Source organism: Dendropsophus ebraccatus, chromosome 1, assembly GCF_027789765.1.
Source record: "Dendropsophus ebraccatus isolate aDenEbr1 chromosome 1, aDenEbr1.pat, whole genome shotgun sequence".
Classification (NCBI taxonomy): Eukaryota; Metazoa; Chordata; class Amphibia; order Anura; family Hylidae; genus Dendropsophus; species Dendropsophus ebraccatus.
The window spans coordinates 35,448,219-35,467,897 of NC_091454.1; the positions used below are offsets into that span (position 1 = coordinate 35,448,219).

General features: G+C 32.1%; 1 protein-coding gene across 1 annotated transcript; it reads right to left on the bottom strand.

Annotated features, from left to right (window-relative positions):
* Positions 1–201: 201 nt before the first annotated feature.
* PITX1 (paired like homeodomain 1) lies at positions 202–9,664 on the bottom strand. The gene is made up of 3 exons (XM_069954097.1): positions 9,293–9,664; positions 7,096–7,301; positions 202–1,915 (listed from the first exon to the last, which is right to left on the bottom strand). Exons 1-3 carry the CDS (start codon positions 9,468–9,470, stop codon positions 1,367–1,369), a joined length of 933 nt encoding a protein of 310 aa, XP_069810198.1. The 5' UTR covers positions 9,471–9,664; the 3' UTR covers positions 202–1,366.
* Between the last annotated feature and the right edge of the window lie 10,015 nt (positions 9,665–19,679).

Below are 19,679 nucleotides of genomic sequence, written 5' to 3' on the forward strand. Positions count from 1 at the left end.
AGTATTAACTCTATTAAATATTGCATACTTTCTATAGTCTAGGTTATAAAGAATAGAAGCAATATGGCTGATGATACATTTATTTCATTTTGTAAAAGTTGTAATTACATTATAATAAATAACAGAATTTAACTAGCAAAAAACACCAAAAAGCTTTTGCTTAAATCTGTTTTATTCCCATGCTCTTAATTTTTCAAAAAAAAAAAAAAAGTATTCACAAAAAAAAAAAAAATCAAAAACATAAGTTATAAAAAAAATGACACTGCATTCTCTTATCCTGCACAACATCATTATTAAACATCCACACATCCACATTACGGTTACCACAGGTGTACAATACACTGAAGAGAAGGAGGGGAGCAGGGGAGAGAATGAGGGACACTTTGTGCATTTTTATATGGATTTTCCTTAGAGAAAGAACATTGACAAATATCCGGCGAAAATGTTGATTATTTTGCCGTATGATTAAAAAAATTAGAATTAGAATTCGAACAACAAACCACTATTAATGCTACACCAGAATATTTTTCTTTTGTCGCACACTTTGACAGAATACTTTTTGTGACTGGTGAGCAAACTGACTTCAAAGACTGAATTGTTGCATTCTCACACTATTAGGTACCTGGGGTTAATCCATTTATTTTACATAGCATATTGAAAAGATACATGGGTTGCTAAAAGAGATTGCAGATAAATAAGACTGATCGACTGATCAAAGCATACGATAAATACAGCTGGGTCGGGAAAAGTCACTGATGGAGGCAATGCTGTGTGTTTGTTTGATCACTGGGATGGTTTAGGGGGGATATTGGGTGTTTTAATTCTACAGGAGGAACAAATAAGCCGATAAATGATTCTTTTATCTGGACAACCATTGAAATCCATGCACGTGAACCAGTTTATTAAACTGTGGCACACAATCATTTGACACAATGTAGCGGCAGATATATATTTATATATTTACATATAACCTTTTTAAGTGGTTAACCCTTATTATTTTAATACCTAATAGTTTAATATTTCCTCTCTCCCGCCTCTCCCCCTAGACTCTTCCTCTGCAAATACCTGTTTTGCAGTGGCAAATGATTACCAATCTCAGTGTAGACCACAATAAATCTCCCCACGTCTTTGATGACTACCAAAAATTTTGATGAAAACGTTACCTCCGCTAAATCTCTCTATAAAGTGGACACTGGAAAATCCTGTGCAAGTTCAAGTACATACAACCCGCATAATCCAGAGAGAAGATTGCAACTCATCCATGTGTATTAGGTTTTTTTTTTTTTTTTGTGTCTCTTGCAAAACGTTTCTGGTCCTTTATCAAAGTCAAAAGTCCACAGGGCACATTGGTTTAGTGCTCGGTCCATCAGCTGTTGTATTGACAAGCATTCAAACTAGATCCCGGACTTTGTAAGCTGCTATATCCAAAAGTTGAATGTTGTTTGGATTTAAGTCTAAGGCTAGCCAAACTGGAGTTACAGGTGTCCCTATAAACGGTGTATGGGGAACCAGGAGGTCCATATGGACATGCTGTTGAAGACATAGCTGAGTTGAGTGAGGACCCACTGATATTATTTAGATTATTGATATTATTTAGGCTTGAATTTGGCATGCCAGGTACAGCAGAGTGCCCCATACTGGATGGCATGCTCATTGAAGAGATAGAACTTGGGCCAGAGAACATGGACTGAGAAGACAAAGGACTCATTGAGTTGAAGAAAGTGAAGCTTTTGGTAGACAGTGGAGCAGGGGTGAGGCTTTTAGTAGCCCAGTTGTTGTATGGGTATCCTGCATACATGTCATCATAGGGCTGCATGAGGCCGCTGAACTGAGGAACGTAGCCATTCTTACATAGGTCCATTTGCTGGTTGCGCTCTCTTTTCCTCCACTTGGCTCTGCGGTTTTTGAACCAGACCTGTAAAGAAAAAAACAACCAGTTCAACCATAAGTGTGGCCTCACCATACAAAGGTCACCCGCAATCATCTAGAGTAGACCTCTGACAACACCTAGACTTGGCTGACCTCAGTAATAATACAAGAACAACTGAGGGTCAAGCAACCAAAGAAGACAAACATTTCAAACCCAAATGGGAAGCATTTAGTAATTTCCTTACAACCATTTGTGCTGGGAGTATAATGAAGCAGGCTTATAGATGATGTCTGGTGCCTAGGACGTCTTAGATCTATAGGGGAAAATATTAATCAGTAAATCACATTGTAGCTTATAAAGGGAATTAATAGGCTCCTCCGAGCTATGTTTGTGAGCTCCTCGAGGAGGGCATTCTTGGTAAAGGAAATGAGTATATCTACCTTTACTTTATCATCTAATAGGCCTGGATTAAATGTAATTAAACCAAATCTAATGTTTTAACAGCAATTTGAAGGCTCTCCTTTCACATGGAGCCATGAAGTGCATGTTTTTGCTTTCTTTTCGTGACCCCCCCCCCCCCCCCCCCCCCCCATCACGTTATATGAGAATAGACATAAAATACTAAGAACAACTTGGATCCAACAAAATAGTGGCATCAAGTTTAGGTCAGCATAAACAATATAGGATATTTATCTATGCCAAAAAGGACCATATAACAAGCCCATAACGATGGCATCTACCATAAGTCCAATATAATGATACTTGATTGACTAGTTTGCTGAGTGGATGGGATATGTCTATGGCTTGTAGAACTACAAGCCTAAGTATCTCACTAGATTCTTTTTCTCTATTAAGTCTTAGCTATGCTAGGATTTGTAGTTCCTGAAAACTTGCCCATATAGCATTCATTTAATGGAATGTAGGTAACTATAAACATGTCGCCTTCAATACATTAGGTTGCTACAACTAATCAGATAATAAGGATTTCCCATTTTAACAATTTGATTCTGTGTACAGCTGCTTCCACCTCTGTTCTGGATTGCAAGAGCCTTCTGTCCCTACTTTTAATTTCCCCCTGTTGTAGCAGCCCCTAGGTTCCATACTATATTAATTGGCCATGGTAAATGTTTTATCAAGGGTTTCTCTCTAGTAATATAGTGTGCATAATAAAAATCCCTGCTTACAGATCATAAAAGCAAGGATTGGATTAGTAATGTTGCAGCCCAATCTTCCCACTGCCCTTTGGATATGCTGTGTATACAGGTAGAACTCATTAGGATTTACTGCCCTGACCAGTTGCAGTTGCATCTGTTCACATTGCCTGAGCTTTGCTTTACTTTTACAGAAAACACTCGGGGAACAAATAACGACTTTACAAAAAGCATTCCTAATTAAAAGGGTATTTGCAGCAGAAACACAGCAGACAGAACCATTCATCATATGGAGTTTCCGTAAGTAAAAGAAAAAGACCCTTTACAAGGGGAAAAAAAAGATTTCAATAAAGCTTGATCCACACAGAGTATTTTGCAACATTATTATGGTCCTTTAATATCTATAGGAAAATATTGACAAGTTAGCATACACAGCATTAAATTTGTAGTGTTATGCTGTAATTTTTTTTTTTTTTAACACAGCATGCTGTGGTATAGTGTCCCTTCTGGCAGTTTTCTCTGTTCTCTGTTTTTTAGGCACTCTAGAGGACTTCAAAAATTCCTAGAAAATATGCACATTACACACATAACAAAAAAATGCATTCATAGTCAATTATTTTCACAAAGCACTTTCAAAAACGCAAAAAAAAATGAATCTGTGTGAACAAGACCAAGTCTTTTAATAAATAGCTTTACACATAGGTCTGGATTGCGTCACATAATTACTTTTTTTCTTTTTCTTTAGTTATTATAATATATATGTTATCTTAGTATTCACTGTCTGTAATGTAAAGACTATTTTAAAAGGGTATTTATTCTGTCTACATTAAGGCTATGTTTCCACAATATCTTTTTACGTGAAAAACGTTGATCTTTTCATAAAGACGGACATTTTAAATAATCCTGATCATTGAAAACGTCCGTCTTTATCAAAAGATAAAGCTTAACATAGCATAAATCTGCTTATATTGCTCATAGACAGCTAGACAAAGAGTATTAGCTTAAAATAACTATAGACTTAGTAAAGAAATTTTTTTTTTCCAAATCATATAATTACATATTGTTTTGTAATTAATTCATTACACTTATTGTATTCTAATGTTTGTGTGTATCATAGATAGTCTATTTTATATATTTATAGGATTAGACTGGATGTTATTAAATAATAGTATACATTTCTTTATTTTGTTATATCTATCTGCAAGTCTGTCAGACTTGCATATTTTATACACACACACACACACACACACACACAGATATATATATATATATATATATATATATATATATATATATATATATATATATATATAAAACGTTGAGAATGCAACTCTGTATTAGATGGTTCAACAGAATGGCTGCTTCATAGAGACTCACAGGCTTTTAGTTATATTTCTCTAAATAACCACCCTATGTATATAGATGGCACTGAGGGTCTTTATGTTCATAAAGGAATGTTCAGGGTTCTATCTATCTATCTATCTCCTATCTATCTATCTATCTATCTATCTATCTATCTATCTATCTCCTATCTATCTATCTATCTATCTATCTATCTATTCATCTATATCCTATCTATCTATCTATCTATCTATCTATCTATCTATCTATCTCCTATCTATCTATCTATCTATCTATCTATCTATTTATCTATTTATCTATCTATCTATCCTAAATATAACACCATTTTTTCAGCTCAGTGCTATATTGTTTATATTGTCTTACTATATTTATTGCCGCTCTTATTGTCTTATCTTTTCAGTGATCATTATGCTATTGAAATATGATAACAGTTATTCTATAAAGCTTCAAACCCACAGAATTAAAATAATATATTGAATGTAAAATCATAGCCAATATTTGTCTTTTTTAATATAAATTTTTATATGACGTTTTTTTCAATATAATAAAATACATTATTTGTAGTTAAAATAGGATTTTTGTACAAAAAACAACGTATATTATGTAAAGCACAAAGCTCATCTTGCAGCTTCAATATGAATTTACATACTAGCGGAAGCTTCTTTGCATAAGCTACGCACAGTTGTTATAGAAATAACACAAAAAGTCAGTACATTTATGAAGATCAGAAAGCTGTTCAGTCTAACACAAAACCATAGTGACCAGTAATAAAACTGGTTGATTTCCATAAGGAACATAATAGGGTTAGGGTTAGTTGTAAGCTCCTTCTCTGTAGTATTTCTATTGTAAATAAGGGAAACTATGCCTACTTATTTTTATATTTTGCGTTCATATTTTTTGACAGATCCCATAAATTTTCTTGGGAAGCCAATTGATGTTAACATATATTAGTATAGTGTGCGTGAGTTCACTTAGGGCAGTATTAAAGAATAAAGCATCCTGGATATACAACATGATCTACAGAGTAACTCTATCTATCTATCTATTATCTATCTATCTGTTGTTAACACTCTTCATCATACACACAAACGCTCACAAAGTGCCACTATCTTTGTTCTAAGGAGTAAAAATCAACATTTAATAGAATCACCTCAATGTCCCCATATAGAAAGTATCTATCTATCTATCTATCTATCTATCTATCTATCTATCTATATATCTATCTGTCCATCTACAGTTAATCTTTTATACTAGTTTGTTGATGCACCATCTCAGTAGTCAGCATAAATAAGTAGGACTCAAGTACCCTAACACAGTGGCAGCTTATTGAAGTTTTCACTGCATAACCTGAAGCTTTGCATGTTCATAGGGATTCCCAAAGAGCACCAAGTGAATCCAACACACATAACATAGTAAACTATCACATTTCTTTGCACCCTCGTAGACGTCACCTACATATATTCTGTCTCTCGTGTAAAATAGCCTACTGATCTGTGTACAATAACAACTGATAGACCTATGCAGCTAGATTTAACTGTAATTTTTTACATGAAAATCATTTCCGTTTCTTCATTCTTTTATTGGTGACCATATGAAATGAACCTTTCAATCTAACTTTGCCTTGAGGTTTAGTCATGTGTTTTAGTTTTCCATCTCGTCTTTGTTTGGGGCCAGTACGTTTTTAATGTGTCTCTGTGCAAAATTATATTGGGTTAAAGAAAATGAGAAAATAGTAGTGTGGCATAGTAATATTATGAGGGTATTAGAGACACAAAGGCATTGGGGGTCAGCAAGTAATCATTTGCTCATGGAATTATTATAGTTATTGTTATTATTATTGTTAGTATTATTTTTCATAATGTTATTTTATACTCTACACTATATAATAATATAATGCAATATAGATGCATAACATAAAACTAAATAGATAAAACCTGCTATTTTATCTAAATTTGTCTGTACAAATAACAAATGTTACCAAATAATTTTTTTTTATAGCAAACAATCCAGTAAGCTAATCTACACTTCATATCAAATATTTCCCTTATCTACAGTTTTATGTATTCTATGAAACTGACTGTAAAAGTAATGAGGAAACTATTTAAGTGAGTCTGTAGATAAATAAAATGATTTTTTTTATGTTATTATAAAATAAAAATAATAATCATAATAGGTAATCAGAGTAGAGTTAGATGCAGATGATGAGCCTTTCAGCTGTCCTACATTTGCATCCCTGAATTGTGAGATTAGATGACACCCTCTTATATCAGTGGAGATGGAGGGATGCATCTGTATCTAATACCAGCAATGCTTATTTAATTTGCTTCTAAAACTGAAATCCTATGCGCCATACTAGGTCAGCTACTCTGCCACATTAATTTCCTTAATGCAGTTTTTTTTTATCGGTGCCTGTACTTGCCCAGCTATTAGGTTTACTATCATGTATGACTCTTCTAACTTGTCAAAATGTTTAAAAAAATCAGGATGAAAAATGGAACATTTGTACAACGTAACTGAGCTTCGAAAGTCAGCAGCATACAGTGAGTATAGGAAACATCAGATTCCACAGTTATGGATTTTCCATTGCGGGTCTCCACTTTCCTCTTTGCTCCTCAAATTTTGTTGAATTGTAGTTAATCCATCTATCCATGCATTTATCTATCTGGAGGAGGGCACAGATATACAGACAGGCACACAATGTGTCGCTCTTACCCTGACTCTGGCTTCTGTCAGGTTTGTCCACACTGCTATCTCCTCTCTCATACTCATGTCAGGGTAGCGGTTCCTTTGGAAGGTAGCCTCTAACTCCTGCAGTTGTTGGCTGGTGAAGTGTGTTCTCTGTCTCCGCTGCTTCTTCTTCTTGGATGGGTCATCTACATTTCCATCTTCACTCTTTGGCTCCCCACTCCTGTCTTTTTCTGTGGAGAGTTTAGAGTTACAGATTGGTAACATGGCAAAATTAGGGGAATCCACAGGCAAATGCCCCTTTATCGTCCTATACCAGTCAAATTAAATACATGCATAGCCAGCAATTTATTCTCTATTTTGTAGATAACATGCCATATAACTCAATGTAATTATATATTATTTAGGCCTTAAAAATGAGAACAAAGAATTTGAACACTAGGTAAAAGTAAATAATATTATTATTATTATTATTATTATTATTATTATTTACTTTTACCTAGTGTTCAAATTCTTTGTTCTCTTTGTTCTCTAATAATAATCATGTATTCATATTATTCAATATAGAACAAGCACAAACTGAAACTAAGAAATGAAAGTATTTACACATAATTGCTGGCATTTCATAAATTCAAGAAAACATTTTATTTACATGCACACTTTATATAACTATACTTAATAGGCAAAAAAAATCATTTTAGTATAATATAAATGTCTACATCGGCATTTTCTTTAAATGTAATATAAAATTAAGGAAAAAGGATTAATACTGAAATTCTTTTATGTCTGCTACAACTATGTTAGTGACAATAATAATTGTGATAAATAATAATGCTTAAAAAAAAAACTTTTATATTAATATAGCCACTACTATTACGGCAACCGCTATAATATTCGTTTTATAAAATGCCAACATTTATATGATACAAAAAAACTAACAAATTAATATAATGATATTGTAAGTATAAAAAGGAATATGATGTCAATCTGGATATATATATATATATATATATATATATATATATATATATCATCTTCTTATTAGTGATAATACATTAAAAAGGCCTTGACAAGACATCAGTGATATGAATAGTTACAGGGATGATGATAATAATAATAATAATAATAATAATAATAATAATAATAATAATTCCTCTGCAAACGGTTATTCTTTTGGAATAATACGTTTACCTTATCTATAATAAAGGAACAAATATTGATGTTCCTTAGATTACAAGGGCCTTTCAGTAGCTGTTTTCAATAGGCCACAGAGCGAAAAACCCTCTGGGAGTTTGTGATATTTCTGTGAGGTTACCTAAACTGACCTGTCTAATTTTTACGTGTCTGAAGAGGGAAAATGCCTGTCAGGAGGGACACAAAGCACACAAGTTATTATTATTGCATAGAGCTGATACAATACCATAAAGCTCTGTCAAAATGCAAGCAGCAAATAAGTACTTTATATAGTCAGGCAATAAACCAGTTCATCTATCTATCTATCTATCTATCTATCTGTAATCAATCAATCTATCTTTCTATCTATCTATCTATCTATCTGTAATCAATCAATCTATCTTTCTATCTATCTATCTATCTATCTATCTATCTATCTATCTATCTCTCATCTATCATTTCTTTCCAGGTCAAAAATACATTTAGGGTAAGCTTACGTCCGTCCTCTTAGCAAGATAATAATTCTTTTTAGCACAGTGTGTGTCTTCTTCCACTGGGTAGCAGTATAAGGCCTGTCCTTAAATAATCTACACCAACAGATGTCCACAGATTTCTCCCAAACGTAATTTATTGCAAGGAGACGACATAATATTTATTTTCTTTTGCTATACAAGCTCATAAAGTTGCCATCCCTGAAAATAACCAGTCCAAACAACAACTATACTGGGAATTTACATTCTAAATAGTATAGCCATAAAAGATACTAAACTATAATAACAACAACTCAAAAGTACATGAAAAAAACAACAACTCGAATACGTAGAAATAAGCGTTACTTTTGCTATTTAATAACTGACATCAGTTTGCCTTTCTTCAATTTCGATATGTTAGTATAGCAATGTATGATGATGATGATGACTATTAATCCTATTTTAATATAGAATGGTAATAGGTAACTATATAGAATAAGGCATGCGGTTGTCACTTATAAGGCACAAGGCGTGTGGACTGGATTTCAGATGGTACGTACGTTGTCAATTAATATTATTACCTGTAAGTTCTGTATCGGATGATTCACTGGCTGAATTCTCGATTGGATCTCTAGTTTCAGTTGATCTTTGCAAATGGAAGTTGGAGGCCATGTCATGAGACGGCTGGGGTCTTAAACTTTCAGGCAACCTCTCCAGATTCATACCCCCTTTAAAAGAATCCATGACAATACTGCTCATGAAAACTGGTATTCCACAAGATCCTATACAAACCAAGTCACATCCAGGTTCTGTCCTTGTAAAGGTTGGAGACCCATAAAAACTGACTTGGAAAGCGGTTCCTTCTCCTTCTTTTTAGGCAGTAGATTGTATATAGTTTCCCAAGCAAAGATACATTAGAGTGTTAGGAAGTACAAGCTGCTGGCTTGATAGTTTTTAGCTAAAGAGATTAAAGGACCTGCCCTAGGAGAAGTGGCTGTAGTATACTGGAGCACCGCCCAACTGAGCTTAATACCTCCCTGTCTTACTAATAAATTACTATGTGCAGTCTTCAGCCCAACCTACAGTCTAGCTAAGGAGCAGCCTGCAAACTCCCCATAGATCTTTGGATCTGCTCTCTAAGGTATCTAAGCTTTACTGGCAAGGCCTTTCTTAAAGAGACAGGAATCCCTTTAAATAACCTTACTTCCCACTGTCAGAGGATAACGCTGAGAATAAATGTGCAAAGAATAATTAGCTTTGTTTTTCATTAGTTCAGACCTGCTCCTTTTTATGGCTATGATGTCCCTTGAACTTTACAACTTTGGTGATTTATATGGTTTTGTATAGCTCTGAATACCTTGCCTTACTTCAAATATTGATAGACTCTTAAGTCAATATATACTTTCATACCATTCAGCATACCATTCAACTATTCATGGCAGGCTTCGCCAGTAAAAGCTAGACACCTTGAAGAGCAGCTCCAAGGATCTTTGGGGCTGAGTCTTAACCAGACTGTAGATTGGGGTGAGGAAGGCATAAAGTTGTTCATATATGAGATGGGGGAATGGGGGGAGGTATTAGACTCAGCATCCTTTGTATACCAGGGCGAGTCCTATAATGCATTATTAAATGATATGGATATATATATATATATATATATATATATATATATATATATATATTTATTTATATTTATTTTTAGATTGCCCCCTAAGATCGATCTATCTCTTATATAGCAGGGCAATCTACAATAATAAAATACATGCAGTTGCAGGAGAGTAAAATAATGTATTTTATTATACAGGTTTTTGGAGTGATATATTACGTTGCTTACTATTTATGGATTGTACAAACAAATATGCACTGGCCCAAACTATATACAATATAGCCATTCATCGTTTCTCTTTGCCTTCTCATTATAACTGAAAGGCTACATTACTTTTTTAATGCAATGCAGGTTCTGTGGGTTTACTAAGGTGTACCTATTTAACAATAGGGTATATTATATAGTCAGTAAACATCCAAACTTTGACCAGGGATTTGCCTAGTTTACTATTTTGTCAAACCTGCTATAGAATAATTTAGACTAGGATTCTGTTATTCTATAAAATGAACAATGTTCCAAAAGGCAGTAAATTCTATTGATGTAAGACTATATTGGTGTATTGTTTATATTATAGATATTTTATGCTATTATCATTCATTTTATATTTTCTAAAGGAGTTTTCTAGGAGATATACTACTACACTACGGTATAGAAGATTAGGGAGAATAAGGATACCAGTATGTTTTAGCCCTGCTGTGACTTGTGGTTTCACTTCCTTTAAGACAATATATTTTATTATAGCATTTTGGCACAATGGAAATAACCAGTAGAATCAATGGATAGATACAATACAGTAACATATAACAATGAGTACACAACAAAGTCATACATACTATAATAGTGGATATAAGGAGAGGTCCCGGCACTCCACGGATAAAATGTCTTTCTTTATTGCATATCAAAAATGCTATACTAGTGCCTATTTATAAAATTGCTTTCTGTCTATATATAATAAAGGCTAGTATAATATTAAGTATGTTTTAGCATAACTTAGTATATCTTTTATTTAATCCCCTTGTAGGTCAAATACTTAAGCAACTCAATACTCAATACTTGGGGCTCAATAAATTTCTCAAGACCACAATGTATATTAAAATATTGACTCCAGTCATTGTAGGTATGTTAAAGGCAACTTTTCAGGTTTAAAAAAAATATAAAAATTTAGCATGTTTCACAAATATTTGTTTTTGTTTTGATGGTATCAGTATTTGTATAGGAATATAACATACAAAACAGCTGATATGGGACTCTTTTTTTTAATATTTAACAAAAAGCGGCCGCAGGACAAAATTGCTCATTGCATGGGCTTCTTCAAGGCTGTGTAGTTTACACCTACATAATGTTGGACACACAGAACACACACACTCACAGTCAATATTGTGTAGCTTGCCACTTCATACAAGACAAAGCACAGCAGGTTAGGGCTATTGAATGGTAAGATAAACACATGTAGAGTGAGTGGTAAGGACCTGCAGTCTGTGGACCAGGCTTGATAAGGGAACCTGATAAGATTACAAGTGTTTGCCTAGACGCTGTCTAGGTTATCTATTCTGCAGAGACCTTGAGACACACACACACACACACAAAAAACTTGTTCATCTCTTTTTCTATACATAGACAAAATAAAAATTTGAAAGACATCTGTTTCATATGAACAACTCCAATGAGAAATTTTATAGGATCAGTACAGCTATGACAACAATGAGTTTATTACTAAAGCAAGAAGCAACTGCAGCCAGCTATCACAATCCACAATTGTATCTAACACATACCTCAAAATATTAAGGTAACAAATGCATTAGTATTACTACAGCAACAAACAACAACAACAACATAGTTTATGTTTATCTGAAGAAAAAAAAATATATATATATATATAGAGAGAGAAATAAATTCTTTAATCTTTATTAGACTAGTGAATAAACATCTATTGAGCTAGATTATCAACTTTATCTTACTATAATATTGTTAAAATTACTATAGTAAATATATATGTACATCCATTATCCATTTAGAGTTCCATCTATAACAAATATTTGTCTATCTATCTATCTATCTATCTATCTATCTATCTATCTATCTATCTATCTATCTATCTATCATATATTATCTATCTATTATCTATCCATCTATCTATCTCCTATCTATCTATCTATCTATCTATCTATCTATCTATCTATCTATCTATCATATATTATCTATCTATTATCTATCTATCTATCCATTATCTATCTATCTATCTGTCTCCTATCTATCTATCTATCTATCTATCTATCTATCTTCTATCTATCTATCTATCTATCTATCTATCTATCTATCTATCTATCATCTATCTATCTATCTATCTATCTATCTATCTTCTATCTATCTATCTATCTATCTATCTATCTATCTATCTATCAATCTTTATCTATCTATCTATCTATCTATCTATCTATCTATCTATCTATCTATCTATCAATCTGTGCTATATAGGATTATGATACCTATGATCACAAACTACTACAACTATATTAAATACCAATGAATGACTATGTTTTTCTAAAGCAATCACAATCAATTAACTAGTAAAGTACTGGAGGGACCTGTTTAACTAGGGTTGTTGTAGTAAGACCCACCTAGAACAACACTGTTTAGCCAACAGGTAATCTTTCTAAATGCTGCTCTGTCTGCTGCAAGCTGCTCCCTGGAGCTATATGAAATTTGTGTATAGACTCAAATCAATTAGGCAAATCCTCTTAATGCTATAGGGAAAAATCAGATATGTTGCATGGGGATGGGGTAAATCTTCACTATATGTCTACTGCATCTGATAATTACAACAGCTAAAACAAAGGTTAGAACAGAGAAAGATAAAATGGAGTGACCAACTCAGATTAGCGGGGTATTCAAAATTGTTTACATTAGACAAATATATGACATTGAAATGTATTATGTTTTGTTTGATTATTCACTTACATATGTGTATATATATATATATATATATATATATATATATATATATGTATATATATATATATATGTGTGTGTTTGTGTGTATGAAACAAAACAATATAAGTACTGGCACACAGTGAATGACTAAAACATGTTAATATGCTGTCTTGAATCAGAGTACTGTATGGCTATGTTCACCCTACGTCAAAAATGGGGAAAAAACATCTGATTTCGCTATTGAAAAAAACGTCCATTTTTGTAGCAATTTAACTGACTTCAATGCAATTGCCTTAAAGTCAATGGGAAGACGGACGTCCTATGCACACAATGCATTGAAAAACTGACGTTTTTGCTGCAGACATCAAAATAATGAACATGAACATTATTTTTGGACGTTTTTTGCAAATAGCGGACGTTTTGTATTAGTTGTTCACACACAGTTCTTCTATTGTCGCCGTTCTTTCTCCGTTTTTACTAATAAATTTAATGGATTTTTCAATTAAGCCACAACCAAAGGGCAATTAGTAACCCCAAACTAAGATAATGTGCAAACACCCGTCATTGCACTAAGGGGATGCCAGGCTTCGAAAAACGTCCGTTATTTTAGACTCAAAATCATGGACGTAAACACAACGAAAAAAATGTTGTGTGAACATAGTCTATCAGTTAATAATTGGGATGTGTAATGTATAGAAGAGCATAAAGTGCAAGACCACTAGGGGGGGAAATAGAGCTCTAGATCTGTTTGCTAACAATTATGACATTATTCACTGAGAGCAATCTATCTATCTATCTATATTTCTATCTATCTCCTATCTATCTATCTATCTATCTATCTATCTATCTATCTATCTATCTATCTATCTCCTATCTATCTCCTATCTCCTATCTATCTATCTATCTATCTATCTATCTATCTATCTATCTATCTATCTATCTATCTATCATCTATCTATCATCTATCTATCTATCTATCTATCTATCTATCTATCTATCTATCTCCTATCTACCTATCTATCTACTATATATCTATCTATATCCTATTGTTCTAAATTTCTGTCTTTCTTTCTTTCTTTCTATCTATCTATATATCTATCTATCTTGATTTTTTTATGCTGTCAATAAAGATATGTTGTTAGGAAATTAAGGACTACATAATACTAATATCTGCTTTTGTTGTTACTTTATATCTAATACTATACATACAATTTTATAACTGAAAAAGATGTATTAATCATGTGTAAAAATAATTTAGAAATTATTGTCCTTAGATAGATAGTATATTCCCTTAAAATGTATATGAGAAGATGCTAAACTTTGTAAATCAAATAAATACATTTCTTGTAAATTATAGTTCAAATGTTTAAACTCTGCCTCACCAGCCCCACTAATAAATATCTTTCTCTAAAATAGTATACATAAATATATAGTGTCACCTTCTTAAACATTTAAAAAAGCTACATTTTAACTAAAAATAAAAAAGGATATAGCAAAAAAACACCAGTTTTTCTAAAATTTCAAGCACTTTGCCAATGTATATGCAAAGATTCAAATATTTATTCTATGTATTAATATGTGTATACACTGTAAACTAATCTAGGACATTGATTTGATAACTAATAATAAAAATTATTGTCTATCTTTTTATGTATAGTTTATTTTCTTGATCCTAAAAGAAAAAAATATTATATATAGATAACATGTTAATGTTAATTTTGAGATTGATGGAATAATTGCTCATGGTAAATAAGAATTAAACATTTATATACATATGTTTAATCCTTTATTTTGTATTTATTTGAAGTAATTTGCTGATTTTATTGTAATTGTTGTTTGACTAACTAGTTTGAAATAAATGATCTAATATAACAATTAAATATTATATATGGACATGTAAACATTTAAACAATCATATGTCTAATTTATGTATTTATAAAATATTTTTATTATTATATTTATTATATGAAACACACCAACTTCTTAAAAATGTTAAAAGACATAAATATATAAAATAAACATGGCAGCTTTATAACTCATAGATTGGCGTGGATGTTCTGGAAACAATCAGAATTAGATTGAAGGGTTTTATCTACAACAATGCTTTCCTTTACAACCCCTTCAACAAAAAATCCGATTGTACTGAAAATACAAAAAATCTGACTATACTAGTGGTTGTAACTAAAATAATGGAATATATATATATATATATATCTATATATCTATATATATATATCTCAATGTTCACAATAGATAGATAGATTGTGTTTATCTGTAAATGAATATGTAGAAAGATATAGGTAGAATCAAATATACAAAGGTAATGTGTGTGTTGTGTATATATATTATTATAAGATTATTGCTGTTTAGCAATTAAATAGACTAATAGACTAAGACTAATAAGAATCAAAGTAAAGGTAGTAATGCTAAGATTACTAAAAATATAAATCTGTGAAATTATAATAATTCTCCATTAAAATGTACCCTTTTTCTATATATATATTTTTTTACAAAGATACTATATATATATATATATATATATATATATATATATATATATATACATACATACACACACACACACACACACACACACATACACACACAGGTATTTTTAGATTACATATTTTAAAAATAGATGATGGTGCTAAATTCTATTTGATCTCCTTTAAATCTTAATGTTTGCTGTAGTTTACATCTGGTTCAATTGTAATGGTAGTTGTTCTATTCTCAGACAATGTTGATGATATTAATAACAACACAAAGTGTGTATACATGGAGAAGAAGCTCTGGAGCGCTGTTATTATAACCAATAGAATCTATTTGGTAGATACAGTACAATAACTTAAGTACATAACAAAGTAAACACTAGCTTCCAGACATGCAGAACTGATGCCTATTTATAGATGTTCTAACTCTATCTATCTATCTATCTATCTATCTATCTATCTATCTATCTATCTATATCATTCTATCTATGCATCTATCTATTGATATCCATCTATTATCTATCTATCTATCTATCTATCTATCTATCTATCTATTATATCTATGTATCTACATCATTCTATCTATGCATCTATCTATTGATATCCATCTATTATCTATCTATCTATCTATCTATCTATCTATCTATCTATCTATCTATCTATCATCCATGTGTCCATATGTGCTATATAGAAAGGAGTAGGGCGAAATAAAAACAGGAATGTCTCAGATTTGAGTAAAACCCATGGGTGCTTTGCATTAAATTTCAGCTGTAGCTCCTACTTTACAATATTCAATAAAGGGAACTTGTAGACTAAACAACCCAATTGATGTTAGTTGATGAAAGCATTGAGTCACAAGTAGATTTCTAAAACAGATTTCAAACAGAGTATTACTAGTCTATTAAATAATATGCTATTAGGGCAATAGATGGCAAGAATCTCTCTCCCTTATATATCTAATATCCATATTATGCATCTATCTCTCCTGTAGCTATTTATGTATCATCTATCTCTAATAAGCTGCTGACATTTTGCTGCTGCTTGGCCAGTAGTCACCCTCATCTGTGTTAATTTCATGTACTGGGTTAATGATATCATCAACTGATTTTGCTGCCAAACATACACAAGATATACAATAAGGACATTTCCATGACCTACCAAACCCATAAAATAACCAATTGATGACATGACCAATCCCTAATAACCAAAATGAACAATAATCCTAGGCTGAGCCTAAAGCTTGCATTATAGAAGGTCTTTGTGTCTGGCTAAAGCTCCTATATCACTGCAGAAAGGACGCTGTAACCTCTATATGGGAATTATATCAAGTTCTCAAAGAACTTGTATTCATTGCGCATTGAGTTTTCTGATATTGCATACATTTCACTTGTTACGACATAAATATTTTCCTGTTAGTGCTATACAGTATTTTGTATTTTTTTTTTTCTTTTACAAAAGCAACTAGTATTGAATGGGTTTGCACTAAAAGTTCTATCTATCTATCTATCTATACATCTGTCTATATACACACATATAAAATTGTGTTTCTACATATATTTTTTATTTTACAAAGTTCCTACATTATTTTTATTTGTGGAGTTGATGCATACTGGTACAAAAAATACATGTGTATCATCAGTTTGCACCTGTTTGCAGGGGACTCCTATTTTGTATAATCCCAACCACTATATGCTCCAATTTCGGAATCTGTATATTAGTTAGTAAAACAAAATAATAATAAAAAAAACCAAAGTGATCAGGGGATCTAAATGCACATTTTACATATACAATCCATTATCTATCTATCTATCTATCTATCTATCTATCTATCTATCTATCTATCTATCTATCTCCTATCTATTATCTATCTATCTATCTATCTATCTATCTATCTATCTATCTATCTATCTATCTATCTAAGGACCTATATGTTTTAGTGCACAAAGTAAATAATTTTTTTTCAAAACTAAATTGATATTAAAACTATTTTAGGGCATTTATATTTTATGTATTTATATTTATTGTTTGTTATACTAATATAATAGTCAATTATTGTTATTATTTATGGTTATTATCAGTAACTATTAATATTTTGTGGTTGTTTTGTTTTTAAGTGTTAGCGAATGGGTGAAACTTAAATGAAAAATAAACAATGAGCACTACTTACCTAAGTCAACATAGGAGGGGGCATTCTTAGAAAGGCTAAGCTCCATAGCTGTATCTCTGTCAATAAAATACATGACAAATGTTAGTATTTTTCGTTATGGTCTTTTACCCCTGAAACGTCAATGTAACAAACGTGGATTTAAAGCATTGTGTATTAATTCTTGCCCTTCTTCTAATAGTTTTAGATGCTATTCGATTTAATCCACAATCCAACCACCAACTTGTCCTTCATTTATTTTTAATTTCATAAAGTGTAATATAACATGCGGTCTCCCTCCCTGTATTCATGTAATAATTGGGCAGTATAAGAGTACACTTATTTTTTCTTAATTAAAACAATAAAAACGGGGGAAAATAGTAACACATTGTAAAACCATAATTCTACCTAACCTCTAGAGTTACACAGATGAGGCTTTAATCGGGCACTAATTGTACAGTAGCCTGGATTCATTTGCATGAAGTTCCTGTGCATACATAACATTGTTCCATAGATTTCCCTTTTTTTTTTTTTTTTTTTTTAGGGGAGTGTTAAGGAGGAAGATGGGGGAGGGTGGGCAGTATAATTCTTTATGGCTAATTCTCTAATTTGGATACATAATACTGACAGATCATAACATTTGCTTCACCCCTATTTATAATTATCAGCAGAAAATAATGAAGGAGCTGGTATAGTTATTTTGTGGTTTCCCCCTCTAAGAGATACTGATCTGTTCTAATCTAGCCTCTCCATCGCCTCTAAACAATCCCTATTAGTAGAAACTAAGTTTCCTTCTTTATTAGGATGGTCTAAGTGCTGAGATTTTCCTTACCAAACCGTCAGCTTTTTTTTGACTGCCATAGTAATAGGGGAACATTATTAAACTAAACATAAGGCGTCTTATGAGGAAAAATCTTTTTTGCCCCTTGTAAGTATTACATTTATTAGGCATTATAAAATGTGTGTCTTGTCAGATCACTCGTGTTTTGCATGGCATTGAATTTTGTGAGGAAGTCTTGATATTGTATAATAATAATAACATCCATAAATACTGCAAGGCTACCTATATGGTGAGATCCAGTCGAAGAACAAACTGTTTTTTTGCTTAAATCCTTAAATTTGTGAAGTGAGCTAAAGCCCCATTGGAATTATATTTTCTAACATATTTGTCAGGTTTGACGAAGTGCAGGGGCACTAAAGAATTTATACAAGGTATAAAGATGTCAAGGACTTGACTTCAAGGCTGTGCTAAGAAATCAGCCCTCAAAAAAAAAAAAAAAAAGAGAAGACCTTGTCTAGAAAATGTGTACTTATAGAGGTTTGCTGCTCCATGATCAATATTCATAGATATCTGTTTATCTATCCCATGGACCAATTTTCCTGCCTTCATTAAGAAATGTCTGCTTCTTTTAACCCCCTTATTTTAGGAAGCTTTAAGAAATGTAATGAACAAATCAAGATATTATTAGAGGCTTGACGGTATAAATATAGAATAGGAATTGAGCATATTGAAATGGGCATCTGTATTAGGAGGTCACATTTAATCCGGATGACTATCCAAATAATGACACACATTTTAAGTGGTTAAGGATAACCTGAGCAATTTTAGCTGTCAACTGTGCACAAGAGGAGAAGGTTGGAAGCAAAGGGGCCTCTGTAAATTGGGGGCTAATCAGAGGGTAGAAAGGGGGGAAGCAACCAGGAAACAGTAATGTGCCAACAGATGTTTGCAGGGGAAGATCTAATAAAAATAATTTATGGTGACAAAAATAATTATACAAAATACAATGTTTTCTAAT